Raw genomic sequence first — 22,307 nt, 5'->3', positions numbered from 1 at the left:
GGCTGTGAAAAAGGTCGTCTCCCCGTCGGCCGCAGCTTCTGGAAGTTCAATATATCACTACTCAAGTGTGAAAGCTGAGATTAGACGCCTCAGGTCTAAGTATATATCCTCCAGATCTGGAATTAACGGAGAGTAATTCCCCCAAATGATCATCCCTGATCCCTCACCTTTTGCTTGATTGAAAAGAGACTTAGGTGGGACGACAACACTCTGCTGGCATCACTGATCATAGTGAGAAGAGCTGCACGTGAGAGAAGAAACAACAGTTACAGACAGAGATGATCTGGTGGTTCTTCTGTACTTTCTTTTGTCCTGGATCACATTTCAAAAGAAGAATGAAACATAAACACACTGAGATTAGTGACCAAGCTGTCGTTGAGTGGGAGAAAAAAAAAACTATTCCAGTGAATGATTTAAACTCTGTCTTAAATGTTCATTTGCAAGACCTATTCCTCTAGAACAGAAAAACTTAAGGCAGCAGAGGGACGGAGATAAACTTGAGCTGAATTAAGTGTCTTATTTGCATTCAGTTTGGTTGCGTTCCTCCACTATCACTGGAGCATTACGTCTCATTACACCTTCAAGTTTAGCTTTAGGATTTTGGTAATTGGATGAGGAAAAGAGAAGTCTTAAAATTGCATTGAGGATTAAAGACTTTGTTTCTTTAAAGTCTTCATTATAGAAAATGATACGACTCTGACGAACACTGTGTGGACCTGAGTGACCATCAGCACTATAAAGCACATGTACCTTCTGTTTATACACCAAACTGCAGCTTGTATGTACTTTTTGCACTGCTACAGGCATTTCTGCAAATGTTAAGCAATGTACAAGAACACTTCTGTCTTTATAGTGATCATAATACATCCCAAAAACAAGAAGAAAGGCGGAGGACTGGCCATGTAGAGATGGAGTAATACTAGCACGTTAGCGCTGGACGAAGGAACTGCTGGTGGTTGGTTTGCAGCAGTTTTACCTGCCGAGGGAGTTTTTCACAGTTTCCATTCCCCCCTCGGCTGATGCTGCTGAACTCACCCATATTTCAGTGTCCCAGCTGCAAACATCACACCCTCAGCCTCTGATCTCAGGAGACTTTCATCATACATCGCTCTCTATCGCTCTCCTCACATTCAGCCAGCATGTGGACGGCCCAACCGGAGACGGTGGAGCCGTGGACCTGCTGTGTGCCGACACCAGGATGCTTATTACTTAATTATTGGTATTTTCTTGTACTTTCTATATTTTTGGATGCTGCTGTGGCGCGGAAATTAAAAAAGAATTCTACTCTATTCTAAATATCTCTACAATAATAAGTTATCTTACTGTTTTCATAGGTTTCACTTGTGCACGTTATTTTTACTTTATCTGCATATGCACATCTCCTACAGATTTCCTTTTCTATTTATTTTTTTAAACGGTTGTCCGATTGTGTCAATGCACCGACAGGAATGCTGCTGAATGTATTTATTTGTTTAAAGTTTTATCCTATTTAAATAATAAGTGTTCTTGTCAGAAATCAAGTCACATGTAGTTTTTTTTGCATGTGGGGATGTATTTTCTTGAACATGTTATTAAAGTAAAAACACAAGTATTAGCAATAAAAATGTACGTAAGGCTTTAAAGTTAAAGTGCAAGTATTAGTGTATCTATGTACCTAAATCTACAAATATCAGTGATGCAGTAAAATGTATTTCAGGCAGCAAAGAAGAAGTGTTAGCCAGTTAAGTTATTACTGTATTTTTAGTAACGAATTGCAGAATATTTGATGTATATTTTAAAAGCTTTTGAATATCATAACACAATCTTCACTCAGGTTTGGGTGCAAAGCAAGAACTAATTATACCAGAGCATGAACATGTGCTGAATGTGAATCATTCAACCGCAGACATTTGCTAAACAACAGTGCTAATTAAAAGTTAAAGTTAATGCAGCGAGCGCCTTCTGAACACACTGGTCATCCCAAAGCAGGTTAAGCTTTTATTCACCCACATGCGCTGCTCGGACTCTGAGATGTGCTATAAATAAATCTCCACTAAACTTGAGATCAAACACAAGCTGAAGTGTAAGGGCAAGTTATACGGTGAGGATCAAGTGCTGCAGGTTTAATCATATTAAATAAATTCACAGATGTAGAGATATTAAGGCGCCGGAGCTTTACGGTTTCTCTGACAAAAGCTCTGCACATGTGCGCCACTGAACAACAAAGTGGAAACGCTCGAGCAGACACGGCTCTCTGAGTCACGCGACCCTCGCTGAATGAACAACAGTGGATGAGTGCAGGCCGACAGCTGGAAGGTGTCTGAGTTGAGTTATCCACGGCTGCTGAGGGCACGAGGTGACGCTAAGCCCCGAGTCTTAACAGGAGAGCATGCAGGTGTCCCATGTTTCACCTTCTAAGAGGTTTATATTCAATCAAGTCAAGACACAGATTACAACTGTTTGGGTTGAGGGTTCAACGGCGCCCAGCAACCGCCTGGTGTTGATTATGGAGCTTTTCTTTAAGAGCGATACATAATTCATCCAGCTGGACATGACAAATTGCTTGAGAGGTGAAATCAGAGGCCCGTTTATATTTCTCTCTGTCATTAATGTTAGAAGCTTCTCCATCGACTGACACCGTGACAACTGGTTCTTGACACTGGACGTCCCAGTTTAACTAAACAATCTGACTCCAATCAGTTACCGGCTCTACGAGGACTTCAGCGGTTCAAAGCTATTTGCTGAGCTTAAAAACTACTGTTTTGACAAAAAGCCCACAAACAGCTGAAACCACAACAGTCCTACAGCTGGCAGCTTGAACAGATCTACAAGACAACGAGGAAACTACCTGCTGATGAACACTGTGATACGGTCAGTGGTGGAAGAAGTATGATGATGCTTTACCGTAGTAAAAGTACGAACACCATCCATCCATTATCTATACACCGCTTAACCCTCACGAGGGTCGTGGGGGGGCTGGAGTCTATTCCAGCTGACTCAGGGTGAAGGCAGGTTCACCTGGACAGGTAACCAGTCTATCACAGGGCTACACTTAGAGACAGACAACCAAGCACACTCACATTCACACCTACGGACAATTTACAATCACCAATTAACCTCAGCATGTTTCTGGACTGTGGGAGGAAGCCGGAGAACCCGGAGAGAACCCACGCTGCACGGGGAGAACATGGAGGCTCCACGCAGAAAGATCCCAGGTGTCCTCACCGGGATGCAAACCGGCGACCTTCTTGCTGTGAGGCAACGTTGCTAACCACCGAACCACCTTGCAGCCCAGTACGAACACCATGCAATTAAAATACTCCACAGCAAGTAAAAGCAGTGCATTCAGAAGTTATCGTACTTAAGTAAATGTCAGTAAATATGAAAAATAAAGTACTCATTAGTAAAATGGTCTCTGTCAGTCTTTTGTTGATATATAGTTGAAACCAGAAGTATACAAATACTATGTAAAAACATGAATAACCTTTTTTTTCCTCTCACTATCTGACAGTAAATCAGACTAAACTTTTCCTGTTTTAGGTCAGTCAGGAGCACCAACATTATTTCTATTTGCTAAACGCCAGAGTTCAAACTGGAAACTGGTGACATCTGAAACTCCAGAAGCCAAAATCTGTGTTTTTCAGACTGTAGTTCCAAGGAAGAAACGCTCAGTAAAGGAGTTCCCTGCATAATTTGCTCATGATGCGTCTTCCAGCATATATATAAAAAAAAAAAAAAAAAAAAAAACAACTTTATGGACATGTTAACAAAGTCCAAAACTTGATTTTCACCAGAAGGAACATTTCTGTTGTCATTCCTCCGTCCCGCCGGCGGCACGTGACCACTTTCCAAAAACATTACAGTCATGTGCGCATGCTCCACAATCAAGTTTCCCGAAAATATACACATCAAATGAAAGCCCAGTCTCCTCTTTCCGATGACATAAACGTTTTTGATATGCAGCAACCACATTGTCGACACAAAGCGCTTTCTGTACAGAAAAGCAAAATGTTAAAATCCGACTTTTCTTACTTTTGAAGGCTCTCTGCAGCTCAAACATCGGTCATTCCTCACCAGGTTGGTCTAAGTGAATATAATCCAGTAAAATAATTTGGTCCGCAATACGTATTAGATCCTCAAAGGCACAAATGCTTCAATTCGGCTGTTTTATTCATTTCTTCTGGCGAAATCAGGCTGAATCTATTTTAGATCGCGCTGAAAGTGCTACAGGCAACTACACGGAAGTCTTAGCTTTTGATTGACACCTAGTTTGGCCAATAGGAGGGCTTTGGGTTGTGACTGACACCCTGAAGAGCCAATTGAGTATCTCAGACAGTTAATCAGTTACGCACAAGTCCCACCCTTGTAGATTCAACCAATCGGATTGCAGACACTCTCTGACGCTTAAAAACTTCACGCCAATGAGCAGACGCTGATTTACCGGAAGGCGGGATTTTCTGTGTGTGGGAGGCAGTGGAAGCTGTGCGTACTAGTGGCTAAAGATACGTAGCGCGTCCGTCCTCCATCTTGTTTGTTTTGGGATAGTTTTGGAACGTAAAAACACGGCAAAATGTACAGAAAAGAGAAAATACACAACAGGGGAAGTCGTGGAGACTGCACAAGTCGAGACAGCAGCTGCCCTGGTACTTTGTTCAAACAGAGGCTGTTATAACGAGCGGCTCATAGAAAACAGGCAAGTGTCGTAGTGCTAAAAATATGTGTACAGTTTGAGTTATACAGTAAATATACAGTTTACAGTGTTTGTTGTTAGTGTGAATTGTAAATATATATTTAAACTTGCCCATAACACTTGTTTTGATGTGGTCTTATTATAGCTTTTTATGAAAAATATATATTTTATTTAGTTTGTATGATGTAATATGAATTTCTATAACTAACAGAGTGACTCTGTGTCCAGATATGGATTCCTCTGGTTATAAGCTTTCAATAGAGCCCTCACTGATGTCTGTAGGTTCAAGCATTCAACAGATATAGCACTTTTTCCTGACATGTTCAGTGGTGTCCAGTTTGGATAGCTGTGGATAAAACAGAAGTCCCTCAATAACACGCATGAACATAGCAGTATAAAAACTGATAATCAGTTTTACAGATATTGTCAATATTGTCATTTTACAGGTAAATACACTTAGTCTGATTCCACCACTGGATGTGCTGATCCAGACTTGCAAACACTTGTTTATTTAAATTGCTTTAAGTTATTGGATCCTGAAGAAACACTCTCTCATCTTGCCTGTACTACTGTGTATGTACAGCAACATGACAATAAAATTGATTTGATTTGGTACAGCTGAAAGTGATGGGAACAGCTGTTTAGGCTAAATTCGTCACCACAGACTGCATCCAGCAGCATCACCACCAACTCCGTGTTTCAGTCATGTTTGTTAGATGTGACCTAAAGCAGGGTTACTGTAGGTGATAACACTAAGTTTCAAGCGGTTCTCACGTTTAAAAAGACCCATTGGAGTCCATTTAACTGCTCTGCAAAGGAAATCTTTTCCATAAACACAGCAGCAAACCACTTCACCTGCAGCAAGATGTGTTGGAACTCACTGACTCTGTAATCCAATGTAGGAGCCTGCTGGGGTGTTTCTTTGACCTGCTGCCCTGCGTGGGTGGAGGTCGTGACACTGTTCAAGAAATTCAGTCAACTGGAGAATGCCTTTTGTCTCCTCATGCATTAAAACCCTCACAGACATCTCTGCAGCAGCAGCACGCCTGCATGGTGAAAAACGGCAGGACTTGCTCCAGGAGGACTGGAGCTCTTTGATTGCTCCAATAAAACAAGAGGATTTTCTTCTGAGTAAAAGAACTGCTTTTTGTTTGCTGTTATTTACTTAATTAAAGCATTCTGGGGACCTGCGGTTGTGAGCGGGAGCCCCTTCAGAGGAGAGACAAGATGATATTGTCCGTCAAGCAGCATGCAGGCGCCTTATCGGTGCGTCCCAGGCAGCGCGGGCTCCTCACAACTTTGATGTACGATGCAATTACTAAACTAATAAAAGCCTAAAGTCGAAACACGGTTCTTGGTGGAGGGAAGGAGGAGGATGGAGGAGGAGGAGGAGGCATCAACCCGCCTTGACATCATTATCGCCTCCTAATCAGCGCCTAAAGCGCGGGGCGATGGGGACACCTCCTGGTCTGAGCGCGCAGCAGAACATGGCGCACAAAACCTTCAGCAGTGGAGCCGCTTCACGACAACTCCGGGAATAATCACTGCGGTCCACGTGGAGAAGTTACCGGAGGGTGACGTGACGTCGCCGGTCCGAGTGATTAATTAGGCCATTAGAGCGCAGCCAATCACAGAGCAATGCGCAAAGTTAACAGGAGATTTTTCCTCCACGGTGACGTTCTCCTCTTTGGTTCATCATCTGAACTCAGTGTGCGTACACGTCTTCTCCAACCCAACTGTTTTTTGTTTTTTTTTTATTGTTCTGCGGAAGGCTTCATCCCACATCTGCAGTCTCATTATCGCCATTTTATGTCAGGAATCCCCCTTTAGAAGCACGTGTAGGCTTCTCATTTCAACCCTTATGTTTTAATAAAGTAATTATGTCATGCGCAATGATCACATTTCACTGGTGAAGAAAAAACGCGGGCTTTCATGGGTTGGGAATGTGTGGAGGATGGAGGCTGGAGGCTAAACGGTGCACCAGGCGGGTACAGTGATCATGCAGAGTCAGCGTTAATGCAACAACTTCACAACAGTTCAGCCTCTGTGGCAGGAGGAGAACACAAACGCAGCGTTTTGCAAGTGAATTTTTATTTGATGCACATGTCCATGAAATATGCTCCGAGCTCTTCCTTGCAAACAAAAGAGGCGACACGTTCCCAGGGAGGAGAGAGGTCTGTGATTCCTGCACCAGAGGGGGCTTCTGGGGAGGCAGGGGATGGAGAGTGATGCTCGCTCTCTCTCTCTCTCTCTCTCTCTCTCTCTCTCTCTCTGTGCCTGGATGACTCCCCCTCTCTCCCTCTCTCCCTCTCTCTCCCTCTCTGAAGGGGGAAGTCTGTACAATCAGATCTACAGTAGGCTACGTGCTGGAGGTAGCGCGGCTGTGGAGAAGGCGCACCGGGGGTCGAGCGGTCCAGCACGGCGCTGGCACGGGATTTTACTGTGCTGCTGATCTGTCACAAACGAGAGTTGGAGATGCAGGGAAACTGGAGGATCCTGTTCTCGCACATGTGCAGCAGCAGCTTCCTGCTGCTGTGGATCTTCGTGGGCTTGGATGTGGTGGAGGTGGCGGGGTCCCAGCAAGGGATCCCTCTGTCAGTGTGAGTGAGAACTTTGTTTCTGCTGATGGTTAATTTCTTACAGGCAGGAGTGAAGCCATCTGGAGTGCAGCATTTAGAAACAGATTTTTATTTTAAACATTTAAATTAATTTAAGCAGCATGCTTGAGTGGCAGAGAGGTGGATCATTTGCAGAGGAGATCTTTGAAAATGCTGTTTTTTTTTATTGTTGGTACTGACTGTTGTGCTTGATGATCTCAGTGTGGAGTTTAATGTGACCACAGATATCTGCTGGTGTGGCCACATAAAGGCCATGTTGGTGGTTTAACTGATTCTGCTGGTGGCTAAACAATTATAGAGGCCATTTATACAAATTAGTGGTATCATGTAAAAATTCAACAAAAGGTCTGGAAATTCCAATATGGACAAATTAGAGGATTTTAGCTAAACCGTGAAATAACACACAAACTTAATTCTAACCAGCTTGTTGTCTTTGCAGCGTATTCTATTAAATATTGCACACTAATAATAATATTTGTTGATAATACCTCAGAAATATCTAAATGAAAAAGTGTTACCATCAGACTCTTGTCTATGATTTTGCCTTTTGACATTTTTAAAACATGATTTTAAGGAGTGTTTTTTTTATTTTCTTAGAGGGACATTTCATTTATTTTTCACAACATATATAACAAGTAAATCTGATTTAATGTACAAAATTAGTATTTCACTCTTTTCCAATAACTATAAAATAATGCTTCAATCACAGTTCTTTGCAGGTGTAATCTAGTAAATTCCAACATCCACACAAATACTAAAAATACTAAAAGTGCATAATTTTTGTTGTTTCTCAACTCTGTTTTTATCTGCAGCAGATTAGGAGACTTTGTGAAATGCAAAGTCTTTTACTTAGTTTTTATTTCAAGCTTTATTTGTTCTGAAAAAAATCTATGTTAAAGAAAAGAAAGATTTATAATGTAAATGAGCTCAATGTTACTTCAGATATCACTCATGTCAGTTACATCTTATTAAAATTACACAGACTAATTTAAAACATCAGGTGTCCAAAATGCTGCACTGCGCATCTTTAAAATGATTAAACAAGACATTTTTCTGGCAGCAAAATTTAATTTACCGGCTGGAGTTTTACATCAAATTCATAAAAAAAATTGTCAGTGAATAAAAACAGAATTGACATTAAAATTTTCCATCTTTCTTCCGAATCTTTCAGGAAGTGTTTGGGAAAATCCTGCAAGGGAAACATCTTAGTTTAGTAAATTGCTGATAATGACACTTTATTATAACTACAAATAGATTATTTTTTGCTTGAATATATTGTATGTTTCCAGTTCTTTTTGATTTCTTAAAGCAGGCCATGGTCTTGATACGATATCCAAGTTTTGTGGTACAAGTCACACAGTTTTACATTCTAGGTGCAGCATTTTGCAGCTGCATTGAAGATTCATTTACAGTTAAATCGGAGAAGCTCTGATAAGCGCAGCTGATCAAATTACAGACAGTCATTTGTCAGGAGAGTGAAGGCTGGGGCCACCAGGCCACGGTGATAAGGTTGAGATGCATCATGTCAGAAAATAAAGCCACAAAAATGACAGATAAAGATAAATAAAACGGATTTACCAGCAGCTGTTGTGAGGCGATGACAGCGGGTAGACGGTGACACAACACTTTTAGATTCACATCTCAGGTGTGTTGTCTGAAACCGTGTTTGAGTTTGGATGACAGAATATTATGAGTTTCTTTTTTAATTCTATTTCTTGCTGTATTTTGTGTACATTTCTTAATCTGATGTGGCTAAATTTGTCTTTTGTTGTCTTTTTTTTATGTCCCAGCGTAAAGCTTTGGGCCTCCGCATTTGGTGGAGAAATCAAATCCATTTCTGCAAAATACTCCGGATCCCAGCTACTGCAAAAGGTAAAGCGATTATTTCCCAGCCTCGTATGAACACGAACGCGTCTTCCCTTTGTCTGATGGCCATGTAGTTACACCCACTGTATGCTGTGGTGCTGTCTTCCCTCTCTAATGGCTGCAGAGACATTTCGGTGTCTCAGCTGAATGCTGATGCGTTATTTTAGAGGAGACTCAGGTGTGTTTGGCAGAGACCGAGTCCTCTCTCTCTCTCTTTCTTTCTCTGTGTTTGTGTGTGTGTGTGTGTGTGCTCGATGCGGCCCATTAACCACGGCTCTGATTCCTCTCTCATCTCATCCCTCCAGTTAACTCTCTGGAGTCAAGAGTTTCAACCTCTGGATATGAATGCGACAAGGAGACAAATTAAATAAGTGTGGTTGGGTTTGATGGCGGGTGTGAGGGGGGGGTGGGCTTTGATATGACGAACGGAGAGCGAGCAGTGATCCAGTGGAGTAGATTTAACTTTCTGACCACTTGATGGCAGAGGTGGGCTCTGTGTCCGCAGGCCTCGGCTTCAGAAAGGCGGCCGGCGTCGACTCGGGAGGATGAATGGTGAACTGTCCGTTTCACTTAAACAGGAGCCAACCGGGGACGGTGAAGTAAACAGCTGGAGGAGCTCCTCAGTGCTGAACAACTGTAGCACAGAGTGGGTCCAGGTTTGCAGCATAGACTAAATCAGTATGTGAGTCTCATGTCTCACTTACAAAGTGTTGCATAGCAGTGAAAAGACTAGAACAAGATAAACAGCATGAGGGCTGTTAGGTTCCTTTTCCCCTGTGGATGCATACATAGAAATGTAAAGGATGCTTTTAAATGATGCATTAAATTGTTACACATTAAATTGCTTGAGATTAAATTATTCAGAATTAAAATAATGCACTTGATCCTATTTTATTTTTTTGTTGCTTTAAATGTCCCCTAATAAGTAAGGCGGTAATTTACTAAAGGACATGAAGGTAAAAGGAGACAGATAAGATAAAAACTCACCCATGAGTGTTGCTGTGTAGAGTTGTTATCACACTTAAGAGGCCTCGCGCTCAGAGAAATAAGCTTGTGTCTCCTTCTGTGACAGTTTTATATCAGCATCTGTTTGATCAGGCGAAATCGAAACTGTCGAAAGTCGATACTGTGAACAACTCAGCGTTCTCTGCTTTTACGGCTCCTTCATTACATAAATGTTCAGGAAATCACATCTCAGAATGCAGCCTGATATCTTTGGTATAATTATGGGATCGTCATCAACATTAGAATTGAAAATGAGGTTCTATGGTTTTGCCAGACAAGACGAGCTGTGAACCTGAAGACGTTCAAACCTCCGATGATGGGTACAAAAAAATTTGAGTTTTAGCCGGATTACATGATGCTTTTTAGGAATGTTATAAATCCAAATGTCTGTCTTTTCTTTCCACTGAGTATATTTTTGGTTTTCAACGACTCCCCAAAATAGAAAGTCAGGAGCTCTTCGTGTTGTACAGCCTTAGTTTTGGTTAGTTACGACACTTTAGCGGGTTGTGTGTGGACTCAGTTCTGAGCCACAGTGTGCTGAGTCGTGGGCGGCACTTTGTGGAGTCATGTTGGAGTGAATGTTGCATGCATGAGAAAGCGTATTGACATCCGACATCATAAGCTACAGCCTCAAATACACTTTTCTGACAACTGATTTTGATTACTGCATCAGTGAGATGTTTGCATTTATTGCAAGACTGCTGTGTGTCTGTTGTTCTGATCCCTGAGTGTGCACAGCAACGACTTCAGCCCTGCACAGTGTGAATCCTGTACCGACCCAGAACACTGTGATCCCCCTGATTCTGTCACTGTCTTCCTGCAGGTAAAGGTGCACCGTGATTACATCCACAATACTTCTTAATCTTCTGCATCTTCACTATTTTAGGAGCTGTGGGCCATCACAGCGCCGCGTCCAGGGACCAACTCCAGTTCCGAGACCAGCACCTCGGTGAAGGGCACCAGCAGGATTAAGGGCTCGGCTGCGTGTCCTGGCGTGTGGGAGGAAGGCGGATCTCCCCGAGGAAATCCACGCAAACACGGGGAGAGCATTCAAACTGCATTCCGAAAGCGTCTCCAGGCTCCAAACCTTGGACCTCCTTGCCCCGAGGTGACGGTTCATTAATACAAGGCTGAAGTTCAAGCGTGAGGTGGAGACTGAAGCGTCATTGCTTTAGTTACCACATACTCATTTCATCTGTGTCCAAAAACATTTTTACAATGTGCCCTGCAGATTTGTTCCCCGTTTTTTGTCCGTATGTAAGCACTTTGCTCGTGTTCCTGTTCATGGAGGCATGTCCGGAGAGAGCTGTGCCGAGCCAGTCAGCACAAAGCACTGAGCTGTGAGGGAACTGACGGGTCGTTAGAGGCTGCTCATTAAGGCTGATCATTAGATGCTTTTTATGGTGATTTAACCGATTTCACTAAGATTTTTGCAAAAGGGAGAAACACGGAGACTCCTCAGGCTCCCGGCAAACAGGCAGGCAGGCCTCACTTCTGCACTGGTCATTACTCTAATCAATAATCATGATCAGAGCTTTTGATGGATGGGGCTTAACCTCCACTTGATGACTGGAGGGGTGTGAGGCAGGGAGGTGGGGGTCGGGGGAGGACCGGGGACTCGGGGTGCTGGGGTGAGGAGGACAGGCGTGAAATGAACTGTTCTGCTCCACTGCAGGCCCACACTCTTCCTTTCAGTAGGTAATTTGTCGCCTCATGTACTGGTGTGTGTGTGTTTTTGTGTCCGCACAATGTGTAATGTGTTTGAATGTGTGCCACGAGCCTTGTGTTTATTTTTAGATAAGGTTATTGGAAGTGTGTATGATGTGGCTGACTGGATAGCGTGAGAGGATCAGGCTTTTTTTTTCTTTTTTGTTTTTATTTGGCACGTGTGCGCGTGCCAGGCAGGTGCGGGATTATGTAATGCTGTATTCCTCCGAGCTGTGGCGGGCTTTGTTCTGTATCACTGGAGGTCCTGTGCATCCGGCAGAATCAGCATTATGTGAGGTGTAGTTCATTACCCAGAGTCGCCCAAGCTTGACACGTTATTATCTTTCTCCTGTGCTTTGACTCCATTTCAATTACCCTCTTACCATGCATAGCCTTCAGATCCAGCCCCGCCCCCGCGGCCACCCAACATGGCCATCTCCAGCCAATCAGAGAGGAAGGAGCAAGCATGTGCAGCCAATAACTGGGACCAGATAAAGACTATCAGTCATTCTGTGTTGCAGCATGGATTTTATCAGCCGATCATCTGGGACTGGCTGCATGCAGCTTGTCAGCCAACATGTGAAGGCTTATAAGCCTTGTTTAACAATTCCCCACCTCTCTGGAGTGCATGCAGCGAGACAACAGTGCTGTAATATGCTGCAGAATACACAAAGGAAAGAGATGAATATCTTAATGTTTTCCTCTTTTTTTTGGTTTTACTGAGGGAACACTCTTAATGGGTTAATCAAGCATGTGACCTTAATAGGTTTGCAGTATGTGTTCCAGTGTTGTAGGATTTACAGTTGTTCCCTCTGTCAATGCTTTCCTTTTCTTTGTGGTTCTCCTCAGAAATATAAAGAACTTGAAAAGTCCGTCAGAGTGGAGGAGATAGACGGCCTGAAGCTGGTCAAAAACCTGGCGGTGAAGATGGAGGAAGTGTTCCGGAGAAAAGCAGAGGCCACGAGGGTAGGTAGCATTTCTGTCATGTTTCATTCTGTATGTGTTCATTTCATTCTGGGTTAGGGGATGAGGGAGCGTAATTATTTAAAGGGTGGAGTTACAGGAGTATTTTTTTAGTTAATGCTGAAGGGACGGCCTTTTAAGTGCTTATTGGCTCATTGTTTTAACTTGTGTGTTTTAGTGATGTGTTGTCTGACACAAGAGGAAGCAGGCCTGGTTGTGTGATTCAGGGATCACCGACTGATTTGATGGACAGTCTATTGACACTATCTCATTCATTTTTATTTTACTATTGGAGGATGGCTGAGAGAAATGACAGGAATCATTCCGTCTGTAAACGACAGACGTAACCGTGACACAGAATCTTCTTGAATTTGTCATTTTTGTAAAGATAGTAGTGTTTAAACGGGGGAACTCTTTGAGATATTAAAGGGTGAGTTCACTGAGATATTTATTGGAGCCCAAGAAAATTCTATTTAATGTCTTCTTTTATTTTCATGGAAGGTTCAGCCCCTTACAAATAGAATAAGTCAGTGCATCATTTGAGCAGATTTGTCACTTGATTTTTTTTTCAAACACCAAAACCTGCACTTGGTTTTGAGGTCTTGGTTTTGTCAGTGGTGCATCTCCAGTCTGGGCCTGAGCTGATGTCTGTGACCTCAGAGCAGAGGAGACTGGAACCATTTTAAACGCTGCACCTCGCAGGGACTGCTGGGAAATGATAACGTTTATCTCCCTGCGCCTGATCCCAAGTGGGCGATAATTCATGACAACTGAGGGTATAAATTACACTCAAAAGAAGGCCTCTAATTTAATAAACTGATAAGGCGGGATTCTGTGAGATGAGTCAGCATATTAAAGCCCCGCTGGATATTATGCATAAACAATAAAAGGCGCAAATGTGGCTGGTGTACAAAACCAGAAAAAAAAGCAAATCCAGCCTCATGTTTAAACCAACACATGAGCCATAAATCCAAATTGAAATTGCTCCAAATTGAAAAAATGACCTTAATAAAGCGTTGAAGGTGGGCTGTCATGAGAAGGGAAATTACGCACAGGCCTTCCCAGACTGTTCTCCGGCTACATCACAAAACATTCTATTTATTATTTCTTGATGTTTTTATTTGCCATCTGCTGACGACACAAGATCTCGCCATGAGGTCAATTGAATCTGTCCGGCAGTCGCAGGAAAAGCCTCGGTTGTGTTTATATAGCAGTTATTTTGACACATGTTGACAGATGTTAATTACCTGCTTGGCTCGGAAGGCGAGAGTGACTGTAGCGTTTAGGTGGCATTTCCCCCCCGAAACACACAGCCAAGCACTTTTTTTTTTCTTCTTCTTCCCCGGAATCCAGTTATATTACAGAAGTTCCCGCTGCTGCTGTGGCGCACAGCATCAGAATCCCGCTCCAACGTGCCTCCATCAATCATCCCGCAGCTGCGCTCCACAGTAGTGGCCTACATTTTATGCATATCTTTAAAATCCTCCAAGGATTGCCAAGAGAGACTCGATTTTTGGAACATTGGACAGTCCAAAAAAAAAAGCTTCACATGATTTCATCCAAAGATTAATTTAAAGCCTGGCAACGCTGCTCTGTCCTGTTCCTCTTCAGTGGAGGCACATTTGTTGGGATTTTTTGCAGAGTAATGCGCAAAAAGGAAGCCTGAGGAAGAAGCAGCGGACTGTAAAGGCCTTTTGGGGAAGTTTGTGAAAGTTTTAAATAAATGCAGCCTACATAGCTGGTATTTTGGAATGGAATCGTTTATTTTACGCACGTTATATTGCGCGTAATAACTCTTGTTAACCCGCTTTTCCCCTCCTCTCAGCGGCTCGTGGAGGCAGCAGAAGAAGCGCACCATCAGCATGAGGAAAATCCAGACCTACAGGTGAGGCCCAGACGAAAGAAAAGAAGGGGAAAAAAAGAAACGAGGGGCGCAAATTATTAAAAATGTGATGCGTCACTGTGTTGGATGAATCATTTTTAGCTGGTCAGGGGAGGAGCGGCGCTGCAAGGTGAGAGAAGGGTAATAGGCCCTAAAAGTCTTTAATTGCGTTGGCATCGTCCTTCACTCCGGTGTCCCGTCAGCACTTCGATACATAATGTGTCTTTGATAAGCAGTGGCGCACACACCGAAGGCTGCGGCGCCATCAAACCGCAATAACTCACGCGGACTGTTTTTAAGTGGAACCGTAGCTCAAACGCACGTCTGCGCTGCTGCGGCGCCTTAACTTTCACCTACAGTAAGTGAGCGACTCTGGATGGAGATTGAGATCCACCACCTTCTGCATGCAGAATCAAAGCCGGTGCTGCAGGTGAAATGTTTGGTGCATTTCTCATAGGATGGCGCGTTATTGGGAGGAAAGAAAAACAGGAGAAAGAAGAAGGAGAAGCTGCTGTCCTTTGAAATTTAATTCTATTTCACAGGATCTGCTCATGTGCTCTGCCTCTGTGTGGGACATTATTTAGCGGCTCTCATTGCGGATTTCTGCTCCCTCAGTCTCTGCAGAGGGAATGCAGTATTTTGCTCTCCTCTCTCTCCCTCTCTCTCCCTCTCTCCCTCTCTCTCTCTCTCTCTCTCTCTCTCTGTCCAGTGGACAAAGATAAATGAAACTCTTTTGCGTGGCGCATTGTTTCACTTTCATGGCTCTAGATTGGAAACCCAGTCGAGCAACAAAACACTGAAATAACGGCAGCACTTTACAGTTAATAGAAGCATTTACATCATATGAATACATTCAGTCCCCTTGTTCTCGCTGCTGCTCACACAGCCATAACCACACCGCTGCATGTTACCCTTAAACTGAGAAAAATAAATGAAATTGATCAAATGGGGGGAAAAGAACACTGACCACATTTTTGGATTTGATTCTTGAAAGCAGTTTGCTTAGGTTTGTGGATTCCTCCCTATGAAGCACATTGCTGTTGAGGAATTGAAGCATTTTTTATTGTTATAGGCGTAATTTTGTTGCATTACATTTGAGCAGCTTTTTAAAAATAAAGGAAGATTTCTGTCTTTTCAGGGACAGTTTGACATCTCTCCTTAAACCAGACAATAGATACGAGGACTCCACACATTTATAACAGTGCTGATTAAATTCTTTATATAATATTTTTGTCATAAACATTATTTCCTGAATTATTTGTTCTTCTAGTTTAATGTAGTTTTATAACAGCTGCATTGGTTTTACATTTCGCTCTGAACATAAATCAGCACAGATATCTGTTTGTGTTGCACTTTGAAAGAGGCATCACAGTCATTTTTGTATTCTATATATTACATGGAGCTAAAAAAGCAAAAGGTTTAAAATTGTCTGTGTAGGTTCTCAGTCATCCAGGTCACAGTAATCCTCAGAGCTTCAGTTAAAACAAAAACAAACAACTGGACTTCTCTTTTTTTTCTTTTCCAAAAAGAGAACAAAAGAAATGCAGCTGTTTTTCTTACTGAACCTTTTCAGGATTAGAGTTCACTTAAAGCTGTTTGAACATTTTGGATTCAAGCAATTAGCAGTTATTGTATACAATATCACACATACATTTCTCCCCTAAAAGCCATAAAAATAATGAGGAAAATTCAATTTCCACCTGCGATAATGACGTGATGTCATGAGATTACTCCTCGTGGTATCATTTAGCCAAGCTCGCCTCCTCTGACACCGCACATTTTTCACGCACCATTTCACTGACCACAGCGAGATAAAAGCCGGCTGCTCTTATCTCGGCTGCTTCGTGTCAGGACAGTCGGATGTTTTGCGCTGACCTCAGTCTCGCCTGCGGTTCGAGGCTTTTCAGATCACATCTGAAGGCGCAACACAAACTTGTGCTTCAGAGTTTCACTCACTCTAATCTGCTTTGGTGTTTGTTAGCAGAAGTGTTTCTTTCAGCAGGCCGAGCAGAGGTGTGTAACAGACAAAATGAGCACGTTGCATCCAAATAAATGTGAAGACATCAGGGGAATTAAACCCATTTGAATAGAAGGTTGTTTAAATTCTTCTTTAATTTTTCTACTAAAACCTTCTCAAGCTACAATTTAATGGCCTAAATTTCTGCTTTTGGGTTTTTCTTTTATATATGAATCAGTTTTTTAAAAGCAGGACTATAGGAATCCATGCATTTTAATCCTTTGGATGTAAGAATTAATGAATCAGAGAAGTACATTTAAGATATTTCACATGTATTTTTAAAAACAATCTGAATGACCTGCTGTCAACATTCAACTAAAGAATGAGTTTTTGAGCACCACAAGATTTGAGTTTCTCTCATCACACTCCTACACGATTATGCAACTGAATAAAATTATTTCCGGTAATATTCTGAATTAAATGGAAACAGTACAGAGGATTTGCTTGATTTTTTTTTTTTTAAACCACACTGTTTTGACCAATCTCCACCACAGAAGAAGAAAGCTGCAGAACAAATGTGACTTTATGCAGCTGGTAGTTAGACTGAGAGCAGACTGATCCAGGGCCTGTTAGACAGAGCAAAGCTGAGTGAGATCCACCATCTCTGGCTCCGCGGTGAGGCCCGGCAGCCTGTAATGGAGGGCACATCTCCGCAGTACGGCCTAACAGCTAACTGCAGTGGCGTAAGAGTCAGTGGGCCGTCTCGGAGAGCTGCAGTGTCCCATGGCCTGCTCTACAGTAATAACCCTGGTGGTTAACGTGCCTCTCTACAGCACTCGGTTCTGCTGAGGGTGCACGTTTCTCTCCCCGATTGCTCTCCCCCTTCCTCAGCTCTCCTCCTCCTCCTCCTCCTCCACCTCCTCCACCGCCGCCGCCGCAGCTCGTCAGAGAGCTGCTCAGGCGTGGTATGAGCTGTCAGCGGCTGCTTGATGGTGATGCCCGCTCGGCCTCCCCCGAGAGTGATGCTGTAGAGTCCATCACCCATCTCTCCCTCCCTCCTTCTCTCTCTCTCTCTCTCTGCCTCCCTCCATCTCTCCCTCTCTTTCTCTCAGAGTGCAGACAATAAGGACCAGAGGCCACTGAGAGGCCGCTCAGACAGGATGAGGCAGTCTTTCTTCTGCAGCGGCAGGCAGTGAAGGACAGGACAGGCAAACTGTTGGGCTTCACTTTAAGGAGCCTTTAAGACTTTTCTGCTCATGGTCTTGAAGTCCTCTTTGCATGTCTTCTTAGGCATCTGCTGCATTTTTTTAAATATGCATTTTAACAAGGAGAAACATCTTTAAAAACTCGGCTTTGCTTTGCACCAAAAAAAGTGGAAATATTTTAGTTTTAATTTGCCTTTTTTTCTGATCTGATGGTTTGTAATCGTCAGAGAGAAGATGCAGACCAAGCACATGTTACTGTTGGTTGGATAATTGAATTCTGATTGAGGTCTAACATCTCTTGAGAAAACACACAACCTGACTATGATACTATAATTATATTTTTGTTAAGTCTGTCGTTTACCTGAAACAGGTTTTGGTTGCTGCAAATCTTTCTTCAGTCCGTATAGAGTATGAAGGGATTCTTTCTTAAAATGAATCCAGTGTATGAGTTAGTGGGAAAAACTAATTCCTGGATTCGCTTTTTGTGTCTCTGCCACAACTCAGCAAATAAAATTGTTTGGGACTGTGAATTTTGTCCTGTTTTAAATACGTATAAAAGTGTTGTCTCAAGATAGATTTAATAAAAAGTGAATGTGTCCTTTAATTATTGCCAGATGTAAAGATAATTTTTGTCTTTAAAAAAAGAAAAAACAGCGTGTGATGTACCTGCTCTCTTCAGTTAACACACATGCATGTCTAACATTTGTTCGCTCTATTTTTATTATTTTTTTAGTACGAGTACTTCAACGCCGTGCTCATCAACGAAGTGGACGAGGAGGGAAACAACGTGGAGCTGGGAGGAGAGTTCCTCCTGGAGCCCAACGACCATTTCAACAACCTCTCGGTCAACCTGAGCCTCAGTGTGGTGCAGGTGCCCACCAACATGTACAACAAAGGTGAGAGCTCCCGCAGCCGGTCCAACGGCAGGATTATAATGGGGGCGTTATTCAAACAGATGAATGGGGAGGAGTGAGGGAGGGAGGAAAGTAAGTGGTGAAAGTGAGAAATGGTGGATCAGTGTCACCGGCTGGAGGGGAAGTGGAGCTGATCGATAAGAGTCCAGATGTAAAGAAAGAAAGAGGAGCAACAGCAGAGCTCTGTGGAAAGATGCTGCTCATACGGTAGCTGCCTCTTGTTGTCACCTCTCCTTGTGTATCGCTGGGTGGCTTTTGTTTGGCCGTAATGGACTCTGTGTTCGCAGCACAAAGGGAGGCCGGTCCAGCAGGAGGAGGAGACGGGATGATTTAGTCGCAGGCTTTGTGTCTCCTTCAAGGGGGGTCAATAGGGGATAAAGGTCAACCACATACCCAGTAATGGTGACCAAGATGGTTACCATTATCACCATTTAATTTACTTGTCTCTCTCCCTTTTGTGCTCCTCAGATCCCGACATAGTGAACGGCGTTTACTGGTCCGAGGCCCTGAATAAAGTGTTTGTGGATAATTTCGAAAGAGATCCGACGCTTATCTGGCAGTACTTTGGGAGCGCCAAAGGTTTCTTCAGGCAGTATCCCGGTGAGTGTGTGTGTGTGAGAGAAAAGAAAAGAAAGGATTGTGGTCCCGTGGGAGCTGTCAGCCCCCAGTGCTGGAGAAAAAAAACAGATCAGAACAAATGATTTAGAATTACTAAAAGGGTAATTTGGCTAATGTTGTAATTTTACAGACCATCAGAGAGGATGCATATATACAGACTGCAATTAATCAGAATTTGCTGGCGTTGGTCTGCAGCCATACTGAGGAACAGCCTTTGGTTGTTAGACTGCAGAGCTGAAGCGAAGCCGGCGAGATGAGATACAGCTCGTGATGTTGCTGCTTTTTTATTTTGGTCGTGTTCTTTAGAAGAGAGAGAGAGAAAATACAAATCTAAGTTTTTTGAGTAAAAGTAAGACTTTAGAAGACAAGGAATTACTGTGTGTGTGTTTCTTCATTTTCAGCAAATGAAATGAAAAAGACCAAAACCACCAGTGCTTTCGTTTGTCTCCCGATACTTTCCAGCTGCGCTATTCTGTCCTCCAAACTCACTGGTTCCTACCAAACACATAAATCATTAAGGTGACAACAGTTGGTAGAAAACGTGGATTTGTGGGGACGGTTTTCAGCCACAGATTAATCCACGTTTGGGGCACTTGTGAGTTTGCATACAAATGAGGAAACTTGGAGTTTAGCAAACCTGTCAACAGGGTTTAGAAATGAGTGGTGAGCCCTTGAGATTTAGGATGTCTGACATCTTTACACGGAGCTACAAAAACATCATCTTTTTTGACTTGGACGAGACGTTTATGATCCGATTTCTATTCTCATGGTTAGAAAAGGATTCAATTTAGTTCTTTGTGCTCAGAAAGTTTTTGAACTGTTTGACTCTTGACTAATGAGTTAATCCACACACTTGTCAGGTGGCTTTTAAAGGACAATGATCAGATAGTGGGACCAGTACAGAGACACCACTTTGACCAGTGGCTATAGAAGTCCATCTTACAAGCTGCAGCTTTATTAAAATGACAAGAGACAGACGAGAATGAACTGCTGAATGTTGTAAACAGGTCGTGTGTTTAAAAAACCTGACAGAGTTTAATGAAATATTTCAGGCTGCGTTCATGTTTTTGTTCGGTATTTGCAGCATGTTGTGTGCTCCTCCCTGACGGGCCTCACTGAGACAGGAAGAAACTGTTAAATACCAAATATTCAATGTCAGTGCTATTTTACGCCTCTTTGTTTCTCATCTCTTCATCTCCTCCCTGATCCGTCCCTTAGGAGTGAAGTGGCATCCAGACGAGCACGGTGTCATCGGCTTCGACTGCAGGAATCGGAAGTGGTGAGTCTCCGCTTAGCTGCACATGATGCGGTTTGTAAAGGAAGTTATTTACATTTCTGCTCCTTCCTTATTATTGTGAGTGAGTAATCTAACTCCACCTCACATCGCAGGTACATTCAGGCAGCCACGTCTCCCAAGGATGTGGTGATCTTAGTTGATGTCAGTGGAAGCATGAAGGGGCTGCGGCTGACCATCGCCAGGCAGACTGTCTCCTCCATATTGGACACGCTGGGAGACGACGACTTCTTCAACATCATCGCGGTAAGTTTAACAAGTCTATTTGTCTGCAACCTCAATCCCTGGTTGTCTCTTGCTTAAATTTAAGTTGTTTTAGATGTTTCTGTTAGACTGATTGTCAGACTGCTTCCATCTAAACGCCACAGTACAACCAGGAGATTCACTACGTGGAGCCCTGTCTGAACGGCACGCTGGTGCGCGCCGACAGAGCCAACAAAGACGTGAGTCCCCATTCCAAGCTGATGAATTCACTCCCCGTCAGGTTGAATTTGTTTAAAACATTTCTTTTTTCGCTATCTGCCAGCATTTCCGCGAACATCTGGACAAGCTGTTTGCCAAAGGGATCGGGCTGCTGGGCGAAGCTCTGAGCGAGGCGTTCACAATCCTCAGCGACGTGAGTTCCACGATACAGCAAACTGTGACTGTCAGTTTAACGAGGACGCTGCTCAGACATTAATCCTTCTCATAACTTATCACAAAGCACATCAGCTAAATTATTATGTACTGATTATGTGACAATGCTGCGTTATTAGTATTCATAGTTTTATACGGAATGATTAACTTCTTTTATTTTATTGATTCATTTGACGTAAAGATAATGAATTTGTGCACGGGCCCAGATATTGCCAATAAATTTCCTTCTTATTTAACTCAAGGGCTCCACTTGACCAGAACAGAAGGAAAACTTTCATTTTACAAGCCACATTTGTTCCCGCTGACAGAAAGTGCTCAAGTACAACACTCTGCATGTTCTCAGCTAATCATAAAAAGTAGCACACTCCAGTCTCATATATTTGAGCATTTGGAAGGTGTGTCGCCTGTCGAAACGCTCCATTGCTATCCCCGTTCCGCCCTCCAAACACAGACACATCTATTCTGAAGCGTGATTAATGGCTCTAATTAATGTCAATGATTAATAACGTCGCTGATTGGAACACAAAGCAGATAAGGCCAGGAGCCACGGCGCACTTCTTTTATCTCCCTGTTTTCAGGCGAGCTTTGGCTGCGCCGCTGAAGCTGAGGGAGCGCAGCTTTTACCTCTGCATTTGTCAGATTAATTAAAGCCCCGCAATGAATATGGTAATCAGGTAGCCGGTAGCCCGCCGCTGAAATTCATTGTTACGCCGCTGCCTGGTGAATTAAGTCAGAATGCAGCCTATCACGGAGCAAATCGAAAAGAAACTCACTTGATGAGCACTGCAGCGTTTCTATCGAGTCCTGGTCAGCTGAGTTAAAGTAGTGCTGCACAGGCTTTTCCCTCTAACACACCGGAGCTATGAAAGAACCATCAAACAGCAAATGTTTCAACATCACAGAATATAAAATCCATTCATTTGTTGGGTGATTTGCTTTTTTTTTTTCTTGAAAAACAAGAACATCGATTTAA

General features: G+C 43.0%; 1 protein-coding gene across 1 annotated transcript in view; it reads left to right on the top strand.

Annotated features, from left to right (window-relative positions):
• The first annotated feature begins 7,144 nt into the window (after positions 1-7,144).
• The window catches only part of LOC103373469 (voltage-dependent calcium channel subunit alpha-2/delta-3-like), a 33,201-nt gene continuing 18,038 nt past the window's right edge, over positions 7,145-22,307 (top strand). The window contains exons 1-11 of the mRNA XM_008303360.1: positions 7,145-7,269; positions 9,078-9,159; positions 11,045-11,266; positions 12,715-12,831; positions 14,654-14,713; positions 18,606-18,768; positions 19,255-19,386; positions 20,623-20,683; positions 20,794-20,944; positions 21,067-21,141; positions 21,225-21,314. Of these exons, the coding sequence (XP_008301582.1) occupies positions 7,145-7,269; positions 9,078-9,159; positions 11,045-11,266; positions 12,715-12,831; positions 14,654-14,713; positions 18,606-18,768; positions 19,255-19,386; positions 20,623-20,683; positions 20,794-20,944; positions 21,067-21,141; positions 21,225-21,314 (1,278 nt within the window). The remainder of the gene's footprint in view (positions 7,270-9,077; positions 9,160-11,044; positions 11,267-12,714; positions 12,832-14,653; positions 14,714-18,605; positions 18,769-19,254; positions 19,387-20,622; positions 20,684-20,793; positions 20,945-21,066; positions 21,142-21,224; positions 21,315-22,307) is intronic.

This window comes from Stegastes partitus, unplaced genomic scaffold (genome assembly GCF_000690725.1).
Source record: "Stegastes partitus isolate 25-593 unplaced genomic scaffold, Stegastes_partitus-1.0.2 Scaffold1989, whole genome shotgun sequence".
Lineage (NCBI taxonomy): Eukaryota > Metazoa > Chordata > Actinopteri > Pomacentridae > Stegastes > Stegastes partitus.
The sequence above is the reverse complement of the archived record's forward strand: the minus strand, read 5'-3'. Positions and strand labels throughout refer to the sequence as shown.